Source organism: Ictalurus furcatus, chromosome 1, assembly GCF_023375685.1.
Source record: "Ictalurus furcatus strain D&B chromosome 1, Billie_1.0, whole genome shotgun sequence".
NCBI classification, from domain to species: domain Eukaryota; kingdom Metazoa; phylum Chordata; class Actinopteri; order Siluriformes; family Ictaluridae; genus Ictalurus; species Ictalurus furcatus.
Window position 1 is genome coordinate 4,396,624 of NC_071255.1, and position 23,473 is coordinate 4,420,096.

Sequence of the window (23,473 nt, forward strand, 5' to 3'; positions counted from 1 at the left end):
CACGAAGCTCCAAAGAGGAGGGTGGTGAAGCACTAGCCTATCAGAAGCTGTGCTACAGGACACACTTGACGACTGGGACACATTCTGGTCGAGTTCCGCTGACATTACCGAGCTTGTGGATGTAGCAGTTAGCTTTGTTAGCATGCTAATTGAGAAAAACACACTGTCACTATAAGGACTTTCTCCAACCATAAACCATAGGTGGATGCAACAATGAGTCATGGTGAACGTGCGCAAGGCCATGTACAATGCAGGGCTCATGTCGGGGAAGTACAAAGCGGTGTGCTATGTTCCCCAACATGCAGTGAGAGCTGCTAAACTCTGGTACAGGGAGTAGGTGGAGTATCATTTCCAGCTCAATGACTTCCGAAGTATGTGGCAGGGACTGAGGACAACCAGTGCCTTCAATTTTGGAATTGGGGTTGTATGTGAGGCTGCTAATTATAGACATAGCTCAACTTTCAGTACTATAGGCCCACACAGGTTGGCCTGCAAGCTCAGAGACCTCAGCCTTAATTCCCCCCTCTGTGACTGGGTCCTGGACTTCCTCACAGGCAGACCCCAGGTATAGACAGTGGGTCAGTTTACCCCCAACACCATCACCCTGGAGCACTGGAACTGGAAAGAGTGAGCTGCTTCCTGTACGCTTGAGTACACATCTCTGAAGACCTGACCTGAACTCATCACATCCAAGCGCAAATGAACATAATGATTGCACCATCTGAGACTGCTAAGGAAATTCAGGGTTTCCACAGTGATCCTGAAAACGTTCTCTATTAGGGCTATAGAAAATTTACACTCTCCGTGCATCTCGGCGTAGTATGGAAACTGCTCAACCCAGGAAAGCAAAGCCCTGCAGAGTGTGGTGCGCTTAGCTGAGCGTATCTCCAAGTCTGCTTTCCCCTCTCTGCACGACATCTACACCAAGTGATGCAGTACCAGAGCTCCAAAACTTATCACGGACTCTGTTCAGCCTGCTGCAATCAGGCAAGTGCTTCCATTGTCTGATGGCTAAAACTCGGGAGGCGCTTCTTCCCTCAGACTCCTCAACACAGATATTTCCACCATACAGACCCCTTAGAACTCCATAAGGACTCTCCAGTCACTCTGCACTCAATTGAAATGCTGCGCTGTGCACTTCGTATCGTTACTACATGTAACACTGCATATCTTGTACATCCATTTTATGCACATTCCTGAACAAATATATCTTACTTCTTATTAACTTACTCATTTCTAATTTTTTAATGTTATTTAAATACACAGTCTAAAGAGGAGTAGGTCAAATTATATACTGTATATAACTGTGTATGTCAAAATGACAAATAAAAATCCTGAATCAATATGTAATCATCTGAAGAATACATATATATATATATATATATATATATATATATATATATATATATATATATATATATATATATATAGTGGCTGAAATAAGTATTGGACATGTCAACATTTTTTTCAATAAATATATTTCCAATGAGGCTATTCACATGGAATTTTCACCAGAGTTTGGTTTTAACTCAAGAAATCCAAACATATAAAGAAATTCAAACATTAAAGTCCATAAATAAATTTAAGTGTAATAAAGAGGAATGACACAGGAAAAAAGTATTGAACATGTTAACTGAAATGTATGTAATACTTAGTGGAGAAGTCGTTGTTTGTAATGACAGCTTCAAGACGCTTCCTGTATGAAGAAATTAATCGGTCGCAGTATTCAGGTGTGATTTTGGCTCATTCTTCTAAATATATTGTCTTTAAATCTTGTTTAAATGGATTCGATTCAGGTGATTGATGGGCCATTCTAACACCTTGATTTTTGTCCTCTGAAACCAATTGAGAGTTTCCTTTGCTGTATGATTTGTATCGTTGTCCTGCTGGAAGCTCCACCCACATCTCATCATCATCCTGGTGGTTGCAGCAGATTCTTCTCAATAATCTTCCGGTAAAGGGCTCCATTCATCGTTCCTTCAGTTATATGAAGTCTGCCGGTACCATGTGATGAAAAACAGCCCCACACCATGATGACACCTCCAAACTTCACTGTTGGTGTAGTGTTATTAGGGTGATGTGCAGTGCCATTTCTTCTCCAAACGTGGTGTGTAGTATGACAGCTAAAAAGTTAAATTTTGCTCTTGTCTGACCAGACTACACTCTCCCAGTATTTCATAGGCTTGTTCAAATGAATTGTAGCAAACTTTAACCGAGCTTCGACATGCCTTTACTTTAGTAATGGAGTCTTGCGGGGTAAGCGTGAGCAGCTATTGTTTTCTCTGTGACAATGCCACCTGCTGCCTCCAAATGTTTCTGGAGCTCTTTCCAAGTGGTCCTTGGCTCTTGGGCTACTCTTCTGACTACTCTTCTGACTCCCTGGTCAGAAATCTTGCGACAAGCTCCTGTGCGTGATGCGTTAATGCGAGAGTGATGTTGCTTCTACTTGCAGATAATGGCCCCGATGATGCTTACTGGAAGATTCAAAAGTTTTGAAATACGTCTGTATCTGATTCCATCAATATGTTTTGCAACAGTAAGGCTGTGAAGGTCTTGGGGGAGCTCTTTGCTTTTATCCATCATGAGATGTTTCTTGTGTGACACCTTGGCAATGAAAAGCCTTTTTATAGACCACCAATTTACTAACCCAGCTGATATTAATTTGCACTGATAGGGGGTATAATTACTTTCTAACTACTCACGGGTTTCAGCTGGTTCCTTGCCTTACCTTGCCTTGGAGAACTGCTTTTCTTAGCACATTCAATACTTTTTTCCTGTCTCACTCCACTTTATTACACATAACTTTATTTATGGACTTTAATGTTATGAATTCTTTATATTTGCGGATTTCTTGAGTATATACTGATGTCTACTGAAAATTTCATGTGAATAACCTCATTTGGAATAAATTTACTGAAAAAAATGTTGACGTGTACAATACTTATTTCCTCCAATGTATATACATGTATATAAATTCAGCCTTGACAACCAGACTTAGACAATTAGGAGAAGAGGAAACCAAGAAGCCACAGCTCTGAACTGAAGTATAACAAGACTGCCACATTGAAGACAAACAGAAGAACGTATACAGACCTTTCAACCCTAAAGAGGAACAATGGGTAGTTCCGGAGGGGAGGGGTGGTGGTGGTGGTGGTGGTGTGCTGGCAATGTTTATGATAACCACGAGTCGCCTGGGGGAAAAAAAAAACTGCAGCTCATCTGTTTTAAGATGTAGACACTAGAAAAGTTCACAAGTAGAAAAGTGTCAAGAACTTTATAAAACACTAAATGTAACAATATCAAGTGTCAAGTATCACGTGTCAAGAGGAATAAACCATACTGGACCCTGGAATAGTTTTTTTATTTAGTATTTTGTATTTATATTTTGTTAGAACAGCATTTTCCATCATATTTTGTTGCTCGTTTTATAAATTCCTTCATTTATCAGCTAGATATTTGTGATAAATAATAAAATTATACAGGAATTACATAATAATAGTTAAAACATTTTTAAGCTGAGCTAAGAGCAGAAAAATAAACTTATAAGCAGAATCTTTATTTCATTTATCATCACCAGTCATGTCATAGACATTAATTTCTTTCAGTATTCAGCAACATTGAGAGAATGTGAAAGCCATGAATGTTAAGGATGTTGTTGTTTTTGCTGCAAAGGTTTAAAAAAAAAAAAAAAAAAGGAATTTAAGACAGCATCTACGAATTGACCGGATTTCTGAGTAAATGACGTCACTGCGTGCTATTTGCAAACTCAGGTTTTCCTGAGCACAATTGTAAGCTTTAGAGTAGGCGTACAAGCCGTAACGCTTCTAATACATTGGTTTCTTTGGTTAGTTTTCGCATTTCCTGTGATTGTGGTCATGCGAAAAATGCAAGCCCATGCTTCCACTGTCTTTTCATTTTTTATTTTTTTCATTGGTGTGAAAGCCAAGTGTGAACAAGCACAAAGACTAGAAGAATTTATGATTGCAAATTCCCACTATTACATGGCAGTTTAAACCTGCTCTCAATCATTGTTAGTGCATCATAACATAGTTTTGAATGTACAGTGCCTTGAATAAGTATTCACCCACTAGAACCTTTCCACATTTTGGAGCGTTACAACGTGGAACTGAACTTATATGTCATGAATATACAGACAATAAACCATTCATTTGCAATAAAATATTTACAAATAAAAAATGGAAAAGTTGTGAATTCATAAGTATTCATACCCTGTTGGTGTGAGATGCCTAAATTAGTTCATAATTTGTGGAATGGAGTCGATCTGTGTGCAAGTAAAGTGTCACATGACCTCAATATAAAAGTACATTCTTGAAAGGCCATAGAGTCTGTTAGAGAACATATCTAAACAAACAGCATCATAAAAATAAAAAATGCCTAGGACAAATTTTTGGAAAAGTGTCAATCAGGGTTTTATTTATTTATTTATTTATTTATTTAAATATCCCAAACCTTGAACACCCTGTTTAGTATCATTAAATCTGTTACTCTGGCAAGAAGAGCCCATGCAAAAATTACTGTTCTGGTAATGAAGAAATTAGTCAGAGAAACACTCGAGGCCAAAGGTAACTTTCAACATGATATGATACTTCCACCACCATGCGTCACAAGGGGTACAACAATACTCGTGCAATCACAATGTTTTCATTTATATTTGTACATAATTTTGCAGGCTACATTGATCTAAAGCAACCCACAAACATTTTCAAGGTACTGTAAATCTAATCAGCCAGTCAAAAACATGTTTAGTTTCCTGTGTTGCCTTCTTTGATTTTGCACTGGAGCTACCAGGCTAATTTAACAGATGAGAAATAGAAGTCTGTTTTTGCTCCAAATGACATCAAAACGCTACAAAATCTCAATAAACGTTTTTGGTAAATTGCATGGACGGTGCTTATTTGTAAGCAGAACAACATTATCATCTGTATTATCGACCAGCATTCCAGAACAATTTAACAGATTGGTATGGAATTGTGTTGAGGAAAAAAGGGATTCCACTTCTCCAGATGTCTGCCCCCATATTTGTGCAGTGTTCAGCTACATAGTGAAGTTTTGTTCATGTTTACAGATTACAGTAAGTAAGTAAGCACTATGGCCTAAGCACTAAGTCACATCAGAGAGTTTTTGTAACATCAGTTGGGTGATTGGGTGTTTGAATCCTGCCACTTCGCACGCAGAGCTTGCATGTTCTCCACATGATTCAGGGATTTTCCCTGGGTACTCCGGTTTGTGTACGATAAGTGGTATAGAAAATGGATAGATTTTCAACTACCGTTTATAATGTACACAACTTCTAACGTGTTTTCAGAGATTTTCTTTTTCTTTTTTTTTTAAGGCATCAATATAATTTTTGGTATCTAAATCAATTTTTTTTTTCTGTTGACACATATTTAGGTGTTGTTTTTTTTGGAACCACAAATGGCTGGAAGAAAAATACACAGAATGGCGTGACAGTGGCATTTCTCAGCCTGATTCTCAGACACATCCATAAGACATCGTTGGCAGTGATCGGGAAGGTGCATGTTAAATCCAGTCGAGGGTGTAATGAAAGTAAACAAGCGGCACTGTTAAACTTGATAGGTCATTTAACTACAAAAATTTGAGGAAACTAATTACCTCAAAATTTTTAAGATGGTAAATCAATTTCTTTAAGCCAAATACACTTAAATTGAACAAAAGTATAACTCAAACTTTTTAATTTAAGTGTATTTGGCTTAAAAAAATTAGTTTTGAGGTAATTAGTTTCCTCAAATTTTTGGAGTTAAATGAACTTATCTAGTTTTACAGTGTGGATTATTTACTCAGTCATCCTTTTTTCCCATCATGATTACAAAATGCATTTGGAGAAGAAACTAAAAGTAGATTTTTAGGCTAAGCACACAATGTACAATTTTTAGCACAAAACACCACAAGACAGAATCATACGTTTAGTGCGTTTGTTTATGGTATGAATGATCGGGTTGCAGCTTTTCTGTTTATCATGTGTGGAAACACGGTATGAACGTAGTAGAACTTGAAATACACAAACATTTTAAATCACAAATGCAGTTGCGTATCTGCCCTCTGATCTAATATCACAACCAGCTGTCCCTGGCACGACCTCAGTCAAAGCCTGAGCCTCAGGAAGCATTCTATGGATCGATGACTAAATTCGCTAAAACCACTGATGGTCTGATAGTACAACAGTGGTATACAGTATACCTTATACCTTTTCACTGTTACGCTAAGCCACTTGAATTTGCTTGGTTTTCAGGTGAGAACCATACTTATGTGTGGGGGAAATTTCTTCAGGTTTTGTTTATACCTCATGCACAAGTTTCACAAACAAAGACGCCTTCCTGAGTAGTCAATGCCTTGCAAGCTCAAAACAATATGTTGAAAATTATTGCAAAAGAACATTAGCCACTAGCTTAGTTTCAATTTGTCATGAGCCAATCGTCTGCTTGCTCTGAACAAACATAATTAAGTGCAGACTGTTATGCACTTTTGCAAAGAGCCCCCATACTCTTCACAAAACGGAAGTGTCAAAACCAGAGACCTCAAACACCTGTTATCTTACTTCAGCTCTGGCTTTTGAGCCGCATAGGCCAAGTCCATCAATTTTGAATTGTGTAAGTATTTTCTGCCATTATTTTCCCCAGTACCCTATTATTTGCTTATACAATTTATTATATAGTTATATTGATTTTGTTGTATGTATTCATTTTGATCTCTGTGTCTGTTGTGGTTCTGCACAGCTAAGACTTTCATACTTATAGTACTTTCATACTTGCATACATATAAGTACAGACAGTGCAATTTAGCAGTTTTGTGACTAATTTGTTGAGCAGTTTCTGTTACCAAATGCTATATAAACCTGTGGTATGCAAAACATGTACTGTAAGTGTGATCAACTTCCCAGACAGTTGAGCCAGGTTTACAGACATTTTATGACATTTTGCCTATTTCTTTCAAAATTATTTAGAGCGTCATTGAATGGCAGCAATGTCAAACAACAGTAGCAGTCTTTTGGAAAGAAGGTGAGAACTTTTAACACATTTTAAAGGCAGTGAGTATAATGGATAATCGAATACACATTTAAAACAAATGAACTGTTTTGTGTTAATTTAAAAATGCTGTAAATTCATGATATAAAATGTAATTCTCTTGTGTTTTTTTTTTTTTTTTGGGTTTATTTTTGGCGCTACAGTCTTTTGTCAAGTCCCAATGCCAGTGATTATGATCTAAGGTGAGACCTGCAATATCTAAAACTTCTTTATCTTCCTGAAAAAAAATTCTTTCAAACCTTCCTCCATAATGACATGTATATTACCAGCCCTAAAGCACATATTTAATGGAATAATGCAGCTGTAGACATAAACAGGTTATTTCAGTATTTGCATAATGACACAAGAAGTTTAATAAGGTAAAAGAGCTTGAATTGGCTTCTATCTGCAAAGTGTTGAGTCGAAATCATTCATCTGCCATTTGTACTATGTTGATTGCAACAGAAATGATATATTAATTATATCTTTTAGAAGTATGTATAATTAAAATAACATTTGTGCAATAATAAATATACTGCACCTTTAAGACTTTGAAAAGGGTAAAGTTGAAATTTTACAGGAAAAGTAGAAAGGGTTCACGTCTGTGAAGGAGAAATCATTCCATGCTTCTTCAGAAATCACAAAAGGTGGTGTCATTTGAGGTTATTTAAAGATGTGGTTATGGTTTATAGTAGATGGTTAGATCATTTGATGTAAATAGTCAGTACAGTATGTACCTGCTTCCTTTGTTTATATAGTACAAGACATACTTTGACCAGCCTATACCAAGGTAACACAAACACAAAAACAGGGAGCAGAATGACAGCACTGGTGCTTGTAGATGAAAATGAAAAATTATCGATATTTATGTAACCATCAGGTGGCATGGTAAAATGTGGTGTGGGGAAAATATATATTATTGTCTTCTTTTGAGCTTTAGTGATGTGTGAGAACTAATTTGTATGATAAGTAAGAAATAAATGAAAAAAACAGCTTAAAGTAACAATCAAAGATGGGGTGCTGTTATGGCCAAGTCTTTTATTTTCCTATAACAGCACCTGGATTGTTTTATTCCTTATACAACAGCAATTGCATTAAAACAAATAAAATAATAATGACAAACACATTATGCAATTGATCCCGTTGTAGTTATATTTAACGAGTCTCACTTATTCATCTGGATACAAAGGAATTTATTTGTCAGTCATGAACAGGAAATGTGGAAATGTGGTATTCACAAAAATACCGTTAGCTAGAAAAAAAGTTTGTATCCAATCAAGCCTCGATTGATCAGCTTCAAATTTTATATTTGGTCAGTTACTGTGAATGTATTTTATGAATTATGTGGTCATGGATAAATTGCTTATTTACTTACACACACAAGTTTAATTAAATCAATTTTAAATTATTAATGACTTGAAAGAAAGCAACCCAAAACAAATCCATAAATCAAGACAAATAAAAAAATAATAAATAAATTGTGCAAATTTTGTTTGGCTTTATACTTAACTTTACTAAAAGCTTATTCTTTGTAGCCCAATACTGTGGAACATTCACAAAACAAATTTTAAAAACTGCCAAGTTTGTGGCAACAGTTTGGGGAAAACCCTTGTAGGGGTGCCATGGTCAGGGGTCCACAAACTTTTGTCAATATAGTGTATATTGACCACCATAGAAATCCCTGTGCAAGTTGTTATTTTAGAAACAATATGTGACGAGGAGGAGGGAGGGGCCAGGCTGGAAGGATGTGCCGCTGGCACTGTGTTGTCTAATCAGTGGGAGAGAACAATAAAGGAGCAATTTGAAACGCCAAAGAGGGGCACAGAGACGCACGTGCACTTTGTATTTGAGTAATGTTTTTGTGTTTTTATTATGTTTGAGTTCAGTTGGTTCCCGCCTCCTCCTTGCCCCTCTTTGAAGTGTGTTACAATGGTGCCGAAACCCGGGACTGGTGTAACACACTTCAGAGACAGGTAAGGGCTAGGTGGGAACATAAACGCAAAGTTCCAGCACCACGCTTCCTCGGTGCCACAATCCTCCCACAGTGGCAAGGCCTCTCAGACAGCTCATCCCTCCTCCTTCCCGGGTTCCGGCTCTAATGTAACAAACCTCAAAAGACGGGCAAGGAGGAGGCAGGAACCGGCTGAACATAACGGTAAACTTTTATAATAAACAGAACTCAAACACAAAGCACACATGGGTCTATATCCTGCTCTCTGGTGTTTCCAGACACTCCTTTATCACTCTCTCCTACTGACTAGACATCTCAGTGCCAGGCATGCGTCCTCACGGCCTGAACCCTCCCTCCTACTTGTCACACAATAATAACTTACAAGTGCAGTAATATCTTCTGCTAGAAATAAAATCAAGACCTGCCACTTCGCATAGACTTTATCAGGTACTGTACTTTAATATATACTGTATGACAGGTTACCATTCTATAGCTAGCACAACTCATCATAGCCATTAAATGTATTATAACATACTGCTTTTGAATTCTCAGTTATCGGTCAGAAGGTGTTGATGAATTTTCTATCGCTCTGACAGTACATCTGGCTGTAATTCAAATGATACGATAACATTAATGTCCTACATACACAATATGGTCAAAGGTTTGTGAACACCTGACCATCTTACACATATGTGGGCCTTCTCCAGGATTAAACATGACAATAATTGGGTAAACAAACACAACAAAACAAAAAACCAAGACGTCTTTATTACTAAATTAAAAATTGTAATTACTTGCAAATTGCTGTGGTATAAGGGGAATGAAACACCTTGGGTATTTTGTGGTTTTGGACAATTAATTAATCAACTTAATTTTGATGGAAAAAGTAATTTCATTTAGTATTGGGTCACATCACAACAGCAAATCCTCAAGTGTTCTATTCCTTACCTAAATGCATCTATAGTAGGGATGTAACCCAATATAAATACATCATTCAGACTGAACAGATAATGTTTCCTAAACGAATATGAAGACATATGCAAATAGTAGGTGGACTAGTTTGTTTTATTATTATTATTATTATTATTGTTGTTGTTGTTGTTGTTGTTGTTGTTTTTCTCAGTTTTATCATGGGAAAGAAATTATCAATGATTTGAAGTTTATGCAATATACAGATATTATAATATGGAACCTGGTAACCTTGCACATGGAAGATAGACTAAAGAGATGTACCAACTAACGAACTATAAATTTTTTCCATTATTGTTTTGTTCATGTAGTTTGACCTAAACACTGCCTTAGTAATCTATAGTGATATTAGCTACATAACCAGTCGCACATTCATAATTATGAAACTCTGTTTGTTTAAACTATAGTTGTTGTTGTTTTGTTTTTTACTTATTAACAAGCATGTTTAAATACCACAATACACCTTATTTATAAATGAACTGTTGCTTCTTTAAAACAGCAAAGATTATTCAATTTCTTTTCTCACTGTTTTCAGCTTCAGCCCAGCATATGACTACTCTGATTATTATTCAAATAATGGTACTGTTAACACAGAACCATGTGGTTATCGAACCCATGCAAACCATTTTCTCCCCGTGCTCTACTCCCTGTTCTTCGTGGTGGGCTTCCCGGGCAACGCGCTGGTGCTGTGGGTGATCTTGAGGGGCGCTCATCTAAAAAGCATGACTGATGTGTCTCTCCTGAACCTGGCCATCGCTGACCTTCTACTAATCTTCTCTCTCCCCTTCCTGGCTCACTATGCCAGGCATACCTGGGTTTTTGGTGGAGCCATGTGCACTCTGGTCCTCAGTGTGTACTACATTGGATTTTATGCCGGCATTTTCTTTATTGTGCTGATGAGCATCGACAGATACTTGGCTATCGTCCATGCTGTGTTTGCCTTGAGAATCCGAACCAAGGCTTATGGGATTTTAGCTAGTGTGGTCGTCTGGATTCTAGCTTTTACAGCATCATTTCCTGAGTTACGGTATATTGAAGTTGAAGACAATGGGACTGAAATACTTTGCACTGCTTATCCAAAAAGTCACCATATTGGGAGAAGTATAGCTTTCTTTAAAATGAACGTTTTGGGAATGCTAATTCCACTGAGTATCGTAGGATATTGCTACTCGATGGTGCTCCGGAGGATTCTGATGCTTCGTACATCAAAGAAACTGGCCATTCGTCTTGTTGCTGTGGTCATGGTGGTGTTCTTCTGCTGTTGGATGCCGTACAACATTGCAGCATTCCTCAAAGCACTGGAACTGCAGGGAATATTGCCATCAGAGTGTGAGGACAGCAAAAGGCTCCAGCTGATGCTGCAAGTCACTGAAGCTATAGCGTATTCACACAGCTGCCTTAATCCATTCCTCTACGTGTTTGTGGGCGAAAAGTTCAAGAGGCACCTCGCCAGGCTCCTGCAGCAGACACCATGCTTCCAAGTGCAGTGTATGAAGCGCTACATGACCCAGGCTGCAGCCTCAGTGTATTCCCAGACCACTAGTGTGGACGAACGCCAAGTTGGTGTCTGAATTGTAGAGGTTGTTAAAGGAACACAATTTTATAAATGTGTATATGTAGTAAGGATTTAATACCAAAATTGAGCACAAAATTGAGCATTTAGGCTTCGGATATAATTCCAAACTTATTCAGAAGTTACACATGTTTTTTTCTGGGTCACTACAGGATAATTGGGCCGATGGGGGGGGGGGGGGGGGGGGGGGGGGGAATTATCAGCCCACAGGTTATCTAGTGTGAAAGGCTGATGTCCTGTCTGAAAGAACAATAAACCAGGCATTAGTTGGGTGTGAGTTTGTATGTGTATAGGTTATATATCTTTAATATTCAGTTTTAAAACAGTGCTAAAGACTGTTTATTAAAGCTAAATACTGCTTTTAGTTTTAGTCTAGTTTGCACATTGTCGCATTCTTTTGTAAAATGTTATGCATTTGTTTATGTGCCAACCTGAATATAAACCAGAGGTTCAGAGGTTAATTAGTCTTCTTGTACAATATCATATCTGTTAAACAGTGCTAAACACACTGAGACATCAAAACGTGCAGATCCATAACCTGGAGTATTTTGTGCATGTCTGAAAATGTTTATTGAAACAAACCCCAAAGTTGAACATTTTCCTGTAATGTGTTCCTATAAACCCTGAAAAGGAGTAAGCGGTAGAAGATGGATGGATTGATGGATGGTGTTCCTATAATAGCAAGTATTTTATTCCTCTTATACCATGAAAAATGGCTAATTTATTAAACAATTTATACTTTATATTCCATTTATTGATGTATATTACATTTAATGTTGTGAAACAACTTAGTTCCTTAGTTCCACTTACATTATAGCCGCTCTGGACAGTCATTTCCTCCCCACCCTCTCTATTTTCCCTCTCGTGAAGTTAATAAGCCAAAAAAAAAAAACCCAACTTGTCAGGTTGCCGAGAAACTACAAATCGCAAAGTCCCCTGTGGCCGAACACTTACTGACACTGGAGCTGACACTGGAGACTCCTTCTATAAATGATTAGAGAAAACTTAATTTTATCAACAATAACACATTTTGTTAAGCAGCATACGTTATTAGCCTTAGATTATGTGGAGCATCCGTCAGACCCAAGTCCCTATGAATGAGCAGTGACGATAGAAATTATAACTTAAAACTAAAACTAACTTGTTATTATAAAACTATGATTCCATTTGAACAGGGTTTTATTTTATAGAAAATTAATCAACACCTTTAGTGCTGTTGTCAGAAATGAGTGTGATTGCTGAACACCTGTATAGAATTAGCATGTTGAAGTGTTTTTACTGGGTCTTAATGGTGCACTGTATTCACAAATGTCTTCCATTTTCTTATTGCAATTATGACTGACATTTAAAAAAAAAAAAAACACTTCGGCCTCTCTTACCTCATTTCAGTGTACATTTTGCATAGTATAGGAACCAGTAAAAATGAGGCCCAATGTCTTCATGTAATTTTGGAAATGAGATGTATATACAGTATCTGTTTGGTAAATAAAGTAATAATAATGATAATGAGTCTTTATTGGTCACATATACATTACAGCACAGTGAAATTCTTTTCTTCACATATCCCAGCATGTCAGGAAGTTGGGTTCAGAGTGCAGGGTCAGCCATGATACAGTGCCTGTGGAGCAGAGAGGGTCAAGGGCCTTGCTCAAGGGTCCAACAGTGGAAGCTTGGCATTACTGGGGCTTGAACCACCAACCTTCCAATCAGTAATCCAGAACCTTAACCCTCAAGCCACCACCAAATAAAGTACACTTTTAATATTTTGATTTGCATCTGGAGCTCATCTATGGTTTAGCTGTAGAATTTAAGATTTAGAAAGCAAGCTCTGCTGCTCAGGTCAGAGCAAATACGAATAAAACTCACCCTTTGGAAAAGTCGATTCACTGCAGAAGAAAGCTAATGGTCATTCTTGCTTCTTCTTTTTTTCCTCACTCTCACTTCTTTTTTTTTTTTCTCTTTGCCTGTGAGAAGTTTCTTGTCAGCAATGTTTGTACCTCTGCAAACTGTGATCAAATGCTTTCCTGAGTTAATTCGTATTTCAGAATACATAATTTAAAAGCAGGCAAATTCATTTCAAACTGGTTCACTTGAATTAATATTTGAAATCTAAGTATCCTGCTTAAACACAATTCATCTCATTTAAAAAATAAATGAATTGCATGATCTATTTATGTGTTTATACTAAAACACAGTCTTAAATATCGACATGATGTTGACCCAGTTATTACATTCCTCGATCCACTGTGGTCCCTACCGATTTCAGTAAATAACACTGTTTTTACTTGGTGAAAAAAGAAGTAGCTCTTGGTAGCTAGTACTGACATGAGAGAAAGGGGGAAAAAAACAGCCATTGGAAATGAATAAAACAAGAAAAATACACTTATGACTGTGTAGATGTTATTTCATTTAAAACCTCAAAACTAGTATCAGGTTATGAGGTGTGAAAACTGGGTCAGACCGCAGCCCCCTTCCCATCAACACTACAGAAGCTGGCTAGGGCATACTTCATATGAAACTTTCTCATACTGTGACACTGTTAACTAAAAACACCATCATTCAGTGGCATACACTTTTTTTTTCTTTTGTACAGGAATTCCTACTTCTTTTGAATGATAGATTTCTGTAATTCAGTCTGTCACAGGTAGCACGGAGTCATAATTTCATGATCACCTACAGCTGGAAACTCTTTTTTTATATATTTGTATATCACTCATGGGTACTTGCAGTCTCTGCAAATGCACACATGAACTAAAATTTAAATTGTAAAAAAAAAAAAAAAAAAAGTCTGCATTACAATTACAAAAGATGAACTCAATCTTGCAATTATTTTCTCTTGTGTGCTTCACTGCATTTTAAAAAAAAGAATCTTTATTTATACTTACCTCCGGATTAGGTGTTACATCTGCAGGTTGAGTTCCTTTTTCTTTTTTTTTTTCTTTTTTTTTCTTTTTCTTTTTTTTTTTTTTTGCTTTTGTCGTTTCTTCTTGCCAAGACAGCAGAATGATTCATCACATGAAATTGAACATTGCTGCTTCAATGCACAACGTTAATGAATTGTTACATTCATATATTCTTTTTTTTTTTTTTTTTGCAGGTAGCATACAGAATAGCAGTTTTATTCAGTTCTATATAGAGTTTGTAGTACAAGAGAGTTAGTATAAATAACATATCTGCTATTTTGGTAGGGAGGACAGGAAGTGACAGTAACAAGACAGTTTATAGATTCAGGCTGATCTAGGACCAGCTTTTGCCTTTCACATTTGAACTAATATATGTTTACATGTACAGCACTTACAGTGACGAAAAACATGTCACAAACTAGAAACCCAGTCCATTCAGACCACAGCATGGAAACTGTTAACATGAATTGGTTAATTTTACATTCGGAAATGACAAACAGTTGTCCTGACCAATGGGTACGGCTGATATGAATAAACAGCTCATCTCACATAAAACCCGTGTAGTGCAGAGGAAGCCAGCTTCTAAGACTAAAAGCTGAAGAGACGACTGCGACCTAAGACCTGAGAAACAAAAGAGCCGTGTTATTATGCACGCGTGAATAAGAATAACTAGTGTAGCTTGTTGACAATCAGAGGAAAAATAATTCAGAGGGAATTTTCAATAATACTGTCTAGGCTTGCACAATATAACAATTTTATTGTCCCTACGTGATATTACACCGCCACAATATCCAGTGACATTTACTCTGATTATATTATATATCCAGACCTGCCTGCAACTTTTGCATGTTGCAATTTCACACTTGAGAATCTGGAATGATTAGCAAAGCATGCAGAGATTCTGTCAATCATTAGCTGCATCAGCCATTTATATAACAGAATCCAGTGCAACATGCGATTGATGTCCATAAGCATTTACTTTATTGGTTCATGCAAAAAATAATGGCAGACTACCCACCCATGGTCCTGCCCACTGGTTTTCCAGGCAGATGCACTCCCCTCTTCCCTTAAAACCCTGCCTTTCCCCTATTTTGCATGTGTGCTCTCTCGCTTTCTGGTCGTAAATGAAGTATGTTTTGAGTTTATTAATATGACATAAAATCTATCAATTTATTTTCGAATTAGCTAAAATGAGACGAGCATATAATTAACATAAGTTAAATACATTTATTAATGGTGCCACTGAAAAATGGTCAAACAAAGACTGTAGTAAATGTAGTTTCATATTCAAATATTCAGGCAGATTTGGTGCAAGAATGGCAAGCCAAGCTACTGTAACACTATATTATTTTTAATATGATAGCAAAAGGAGAACCAAATACACTTGCTGAATCAAGTTGGGAAAACTCACTCATTGACAACCTGCCCCATAAGCACAAATATATCTTTGCAACATACGAGTGACATCTCTATTTTCATCTGGAAGACATCTAATTTAAGGCATTTGCTCATCATCATCATCATCATCATCATCATCATCTCTCTCTCTCTCTCTCTCTCTCTCTCTCTCTCTCTCTCTCTCTCTCTCTCTCTCCTAGCCAAAATGTGCTGTTATATGGAAGTAATTCACACCTTCTGACCAATCAGATTCTACCACTCAACCACACTGTGGTATAAAGATATAGAAATGAAAGTATATTGTTGCTATAGGTACACCATATAAATGTTCCCTAAATGCATATGCAAATAAAACTTTATTTTTTTAAATGAATAAATGAACAATTCACAATGGGTATGGACATTATTTACCCAGAAAATATATAAATTTTCATAACAATGTCACGTATTGAGATTGGAGACGAATGCAAATGCAGGTAAGGCAGTTTATTTAAAAGTCCCAGCAAACTCAAATTCAAATTCAAATCGAGAAACAGTCATCCAAAACAGTAACAGGCTAAGGTCAGGCTGTTCAAAAACAGGATATCAGAGGTAAGGCAAAAGCACGTAAACAGAAAAAAATTAAGTGTAGTATTATTGGTGACAAAATGTGTTGTTACATCGATTCTGTGGCCCATGACTGCACTTATTATTATTATTATTATTATTATTATTATTATTATTATTATTATTAGCCAAGGACTGGTGGTACGGCAGGAAGAAATGGTAGTGCCCTTCAGTTTGATTTTGAACTTGGGCTACTATTTGTGCAGTCTTCATATGTTCTTCCCATGATATGGGTTTTCTCTTGGTCCAGTGGTTTCTTCTTACTTCCAAAAAAAATTAAAAAAACATGCCTGTAAATGGCTACCTTTACGTGTACAAATTTGCGCAAACGTAAACCTAGAATAGGTTTTCTTAAGACAGACTTTTAATGGCAGGTTTGTTCCTGTTTGTTTGGACAGTGTAACCTCATGTGTCATGTGAAACTTGATGAGACTCCTAATTCTGTGTTTTCACTTTCACATCACGCATGCAGGCATTGCCAAGAGCAGAGGAGGTGGACTTGCTGTTTATGTGAAAGGTAAATGCTGCAACTCCAGACATATTACCGTCAAAGCACGAGTTTGTAACCCGAATCTTTAGCTCCTTACAGTTTGAGTACAGCCATATACATGCCGTGACGTGTTTTCACATGCGTTTGTTTTGGTAATGTACTGAATGCCCCCGCCTCCAATGATGCAACAGCCTCAATGGAGCAGATACATCCTGTGGTTAGTAAACGTATGATATAGCTCGTATCAATTAATTTGTGGCAATTTCTGGAGATTTTAACTTTCCCTCTCCTCCACACTCCACAAGTTAGTATGCGGAATGTTAGACATGATAAAATAGGACAATTTTGTCTGTTATATGCCAAGGAGGCTGCTCTGCAACCAAATTGCAGATCTGACCACAATTTGGTGCATCTCACTCCAACAGACAGATCCGTAGTTCTACGGCTCCCTGTTAATATCAGGACAGTGAATAAATGGACAAAGGAGGCTGAAGAGGCTCTGCAGAATGGACATGAGGAGATGGACTGGAAAAGACAGGTAGAGCTAGAGTGCAAGCAGCAGCAGACTAACGTGAAGGAGGTGTGGAGTGAAATGAGGACCATCACCGGCTACAAAACAGACTGGACAGGACATGGTGGAAGGGATGTAGAAGAGTGCTAGCAATCTGAATATGATGATCTGAATCAATCAGATTGGAAAATTCAATAGTGCAGTGGTATAATTTCTGTTTCTCACATATTACACACATCTACTAACTCACATATTAGACCAAATAACTGCTTGTCATTGTTATGTGAGGTCACTTTGCCTATTATTCATTATAGAAACGGTGGGAAATTCAGTCTACTTATACTCAGAAAAAAATATGTACTCATATCTCATTACCACAAGATTTCTTGAGAAGTCAGTTAGCTGAGTACATCGAAACACAACCACATTGTGGCTGCATGTGAGTGCATTAGCTGTTAGCTGGGCAGATGGTTCGTCATGTGCCGAACACCATGCATATAATCATAATGAGACTTTATTGATCACATATACATTACAGCACAGTGAAATTCTTTTCTTTGCATACCCCAGCATGTCAGGAAACTGGGGTCAGAGCGCAGGGTCAACCATGATACAGCACCCCTGGAGCAGAGAGGGTTAAGAAGTGAGTACATATCTCTATACAGGCCCATTACTCGTCAAAAAAACACAAGTGTGGAAACCGGAAACTTCACACGTCAACGTCTCATTTCAGTTTTGACTTTGAGCCACATACAGAAAGTCTTTTACCAAGGTTTTATTTATTTATTTATTTATTTATTTATAAATGTATGGTAGTAATGTTACCCCATATATGTGTTTGTGCCTATTAGTTAGAATCATTTCAGTGTAAATTGTGATTTCTGTGTCTATTAATGTTGGTCTAGATGTCTTCTTCACAGCTAAGACTTTTACACTTATAAATAAGTACAGACTCTGTTGTTCTGCAGTTTTTTTCTGCTGTTCATTTTTTTTTAAATGACATTTACTAAATGGTACAAACACCTATGGTGCACAAATGTCACAGGTGGTTTACCCAACATTACTGATTAGTTTATGACACTTGTTCCATTTTTCTCTATTTTTAACCCCGGGCTGACTGTTCAGTATTTGATGCTGAAGAGCAACATTACATTTCCATTTATTCATTTAGCAGATGCTTTTATCCAAAGTGACTTACAAATGTGGAAATACAAGCAAAGTGATATCAAGCAGAGAACAATGCAAGTAGTACTACAATACAAGATCCATTAATTGAGTTCCAGAAGAAGTAATGTGCGCAGAGTAGAGGTATAAGTGCCAGAGTAATTATTTATTTATTTGTTTGTTTTATTTTATGGGTTGGTTAGGTGTTCACGGAAGGTGGGTGTGAGGTGGGTCTTTAGCTGTTTCTTGAAGATAGTGACAGATTCTGTGGTCCGGATTGAGGTTGGAAGTTCATTCCACCACTGCGGAACAGTTAGTTTGAAGGTTCTTGAAAGGGACCTTGAGCCATGCTGAGCAGGTACTACTAAGCGTCAGTTGTTGATTGATCGCAGATTGCATGAGGGCACATAAGCAACAATGTTGAACACAAGTAGTGGTCTTTCAGAAGTCATAACATGCAGGTAAGAACATATTACATAAATATTTAAGGCAGACAAATGCTCTTTTTTAAAAAAAAGAAATCAGTTGTTTTGTGCTTATATCAAATGGTATATAGCGTCCCTTGTGAAACTATTGGAACAGCAAGGCCAATTCATTTGTCGTTGCTGTAGACTGATGTTACGGGACGTAAACGGAGACAAACGCGGGCAAGCGGTGAGATGACGTGTGACTGAACACGGAACGAGAATCGAGTCGGGATAGGGCAGGTAAGCTAGGTATCAGGGGCGTAGGCAAAAGCGTAGTGAAAGACGAGCGTTAAGTCGAGCACCAGGGAAAACACTTATAGCAAAATCGGCTTGGTAAACAAACAGAGACGAGGCTACTGAGCGGTTACTTCACAAGTGGCTAATGCTACGGAGGCCCTTATATAATCTTAGGTGTCTGCAGGTGTTCGTAATCAGAAATCCGGCGAACTCGAGCGTGGGTATGGCTAGGAAGTGTAGTCCTCCTCCACCATGGCCCTGGGCGGCACTACACATTGTGAGCTGCCGCGCCGATTTCGCCGTGTCGTAACAACTGTAGACATTTGGTTTTGAGATCAAAAGACGGACATGAGACGAGAGTTTAGCTTTTATTTCCTGGTATTTACATCTAGATGTGTTAAACAACATAAAACATACAACCTTTTGTATCAGACTACCTGATTTTTAGGCAAGCAAAATTATGGGAACAGATAAATATTGAAGTAAATTAAAGTATATAGCACATATTACTTGGTTGCATATCCCTTACTTTCTTGCAATAACTGCATCAAGCCTGCAACTCACTGACGTCACTAAATTGTTGGTTTCTTCTTTTGTGATGCTTTTCCAGGCTTTTACTGCAGCCTCTTTCAGGTTTTGGTGGTTTCCAATCTGTAGAGGTTTTTGGTGGGTTTCCTTATTTGATTTGTTTGCTTGATTCTTTGTTCCTGTCCATGAAAATCTATCTGTGGATCTTCTCATTTTCATACACTTTACCTTGTTTTAAAAATACAGGTGAAATGTTGCATCTGTAGATTTTTTTTTCTTTTGTCAAAGTGACTGCATGTGAACTTTTATTGTTGAAATAAATAATTTGTCAATTAAATAAGTATCCTTTTATCCCTTTGTCTCAGGCGGTAGTCGACAGTTTCCGGTTTAGTTATTTTTATTTTTCTACAAGCTAATTCAAAACATTAAGAGTCAAAGTCAACAAATAGGCAGAAGTCAGGTAATGTACAAACAATAATACTTGAGCAAGCAAAGACAGGAACCAGGAACCCAAAAATTAGTTGTAACCATAAACATTGTAGCACTAACTCAAAAAGGCTTGGAATAGACAGGTTCACTGAGCATATATTTCACATATACTGTGGGGCTGTGATTGTGTGATTGAATCCAGGTGTGGCTGATCAGTAAGTTGCTGAACGTGAACGAGACAGTCTCTATGGTTGCTGGGTGCTGTAGTCTTCGGCGGCCATGTTTGTAGGCTGCTCTGTGTTGTGTAATGTGGAAAGCAAGTGCCGGTTCTGGGGTTGACACGACACTTTGGTTGTGTTTATTGAAATACAGCATCCAAAATAGTGTAGGAATTATTCAGTTCCAACTTCACAGATTGAAATGGGTGTGGTTGAGAATCAAACAGCAGTTAATGGTACAGATAAATGCAAATTTAGTAATTTCTGCATCCTTCCATGTTAAACCTTTCTGTACAGAAATAGCTAGCATATAATAAAATTACATTTTTATTAGCTACTATATTGTATTATGTGTTTTTAATCAGATTATTATTAGTCCCAGCGAATGATCTTCTACTGCGGAAACACTAATGTATGAGGACAAGCACATTAATATAAACCTGTGATTTGCAGTTTGAAATACTGAATCACAATACATTATTTTGAAAGGTATGATATGTATTACTGAGTCCTTGTGGTTATTTGCCTGTTTCACTGGTTACATGTACAGTATAGTGCCGAGGAAACAGGGTTCTAAGACTAAACATCAGCTGCTGAAAGTACAGTGGGGGTAATAAGTATTGAACGGGTCAACATATTTTTCAGTAAATATATTTCCAATGAGGTTATTCACATGAAATTTTCACCGGACTTTGGTATTAACACAAGAAATCCACACATATAAAGAAATCCAAACATTAAAGTTCATGAAATCATGTATAATAAAGAGCCTTTCTTTGTAATGACAGCTTCAAGATGCTTCCTGTATGAAGAAATTAATGGGTCGCAGTATTCAGGTGTGATTTTGGCCCTTTCTTCCAAACATATTGTCTTTAAATTTTGTTCAATTGGGTTCGAGTCAGGTGACTGACTGGGCCATTCTAACACCTTGATTTGTTTTCTCTGAAACCAATTGAGAGTTTCCTTTGCTGTATACTTTGAATCGTTGTCCTGCTGGAAGGTCCACCCACGTCTCATCTTCATGATGTGTAGTGTGACAGACAAAAAGTTAAATTCTGCACTCATCTGACCAGACTACACTCTCCCAGTATTTCATAGGCTTGTCCAAATGAGTTGTAGCAAACTTTAAACGAGCTTCGACATGCCTTTTCTTTAGAAATGGAGTCTTGTGGGGTGAGTGTGAGCAGTGGAATGCATCGCCTATTGTTTTCTCTGTGACGATGTCACCTGCTGCCTCCAAATATTTGTGGAGCTCTTTCCAAGTGGTCCTTGGCTCTTGGGCTACTCTTCTGACTATTCTTCTGACTCCCTGGTCAGAAATCTTGCGAGGAGCTCCTGTGCATAGCCGATTGATGACAGAGTGATGTTACTTCCACTTGCAGATAATGGCCCCAATGGTGCTCACTGGAGGATTCAGAAGTTTTTAAATACATCTGTATTCGATTCCATTAATATATTTCACAACATTAAGGCTGTGAAGGTCTTGGGAGAGCTCTTTGCTTTTACCCACCATGAGATGTTTCTTGTGTGACACCTCGGTAACGAAAAGCCTATTTATAGACCACCAATTTACTAATCCAGCTGATATTAATTTGCACAGATAGGGGGTATAATTACTTTCTAACTACTCACGGATTTCAGCCGGTTCCTTACCTTGCCTTAGAGAACTGCTTTATCTTAGCATGTTCAATACTTTTTTTCCTGTGTCATTCCATTTTATTACACATAACTTTATTTATGGACTTCAATGTTTTGAATTTTTTCAGATTTATTTAGTTAATCCTGATACCTGGTGAAAATTTCATGTGAATAACCTCAAGAAAATATATTTGCCATTCTGATGCATTTAAATAATGACTCAAGTCAAAAAATATGATTAAGTTTCATTGTTCATTTTAAATATAAATAGAAATGGCAGTGCACTTCACTGGGAAAACATTATTGTGGTAGAGTTGTCAGGATTGCACCATACTGTGCCCCAAAATGCACCCTGAAACACCCTTTGCAATATATCCAAAAACAGAAATGTCCACTCAGTCAGGGTCACTACAGTGTCCATGACAGGTTTCTGAGTTGCATTCTAAAGTGACACTAATTTGGAAACAGCACTGACAAACATATAGGTAAATAGATAGATAGATTAAAGTAAAAATGTATGTGCTCATCCACAGCATTTATGCCTAGTCATGCATTTCGATTTAAGGATAAAAATAAGGTGTCATCTTTAAAAAACAACTTTTGTCATCTTGAGATTGCAAGGAAAAATTAGAAATGGTTCTGTACATTGTAGATAGGGCTATACTGTCTGCATTTAGAAGTTATATTACATAACATTTACATTTATTCATTTAGCAGACGCTTTTATCCAAAGCAACTTACAAATGAGAAAATACAAGCAAAGCAATATATCAAACAGAGAACAATACAAGTAGTTCTACCATACAAGATCCATTAATTGAGTTCCAGAAGAAGCAAAGTGTGCAGAGTAGAGGTGTAAGTGCCAGAGTATTTTTTTTTTTTAATGGGTTGGTTAGGTGTTGACGGAAGACGTGGGTCTTTAGCTGTTTTTTGAAGATGGTGAGAGATTCTGCGGTCCAGACTGAGGTTGGAAGTACATTCCACCACTGAGGAACAGTTAGTTTGAAATTTAGTCTTTATAGAAAAGTCTGTATTGAAAAGTTCCCTTTGCGATACCATGTGTTTGTAGAAAATTGTTTGATTTAATTCAGATTATTTGCTTCAAAGAACAATCTTGGAGGCCATGGATTGTTTATAAATCAGACCTGTGCATTTGCTTTTCACACCCTCAACTTTATAGTACTGTATAGTATAAAACTAGTAGCTGTGCTGGTGCTGTGTTTTCCCATGATGCACACTCTGAGAGGGTGTGGTAAATTAGCATATTCATTAAAATGTTCTACATTTACATTTAATATTATATTTATATTCATATTTTATATTTACATTTATCATTTAGATATAACAT

The 23,473-nt window shown here is 37.2% G+C and overlaps 1 protein-coding gene and 1 long non-coding RNA gene across 2 annotated transcripts; both read left to right on the forward strand.

The window, feature by feature from the left end:
- Positions 1-4,210: 4,210 nt before the first annotated feature.
- Positions 4,211-10,586, forward strand: LOC128605521 (uncharacterized). The gene is made up of 4 exons (XR_008385566.1): positions 4,211-6,629; positions 6,983-7,037; positions 7,208-7,246; positions 10,499-10,586. It is a non-coding gene; the product is annotated as an uncharacterized LOC128605521 (long non-coding RNA).
- A 12-nt stretch (positions 10,587-10,598) lies between these two features.
- On the forward strand, positions 10,599-11,691 carry LOC128605515 (C-C chemokine receptor type 5-like). The gene has a single exon (XM_053621015.1). It carries the CDS (start codon positions 10,686-10,688, stop codon positions 11,532-11,534), a length of 849 nt encoding a protein of 282 aa, XP_053476990.1. The 5' UTR covers positions 10,599-10,685; the 3' UTR covers positions 11,535-11,691.
- Positions 11,692-23,473: the final 11,782 nt, after the last annotated feature.

What these genes read in the sequence shown, in the direction of transcription:
- LOC128605515 (XM_053621015.1), top strand. Translation starts at nt 10,686, where the DNA reads ATGACTGATGTGTCTCTCCTGAACCTGGCCATCGCTGACCTTCTACTA.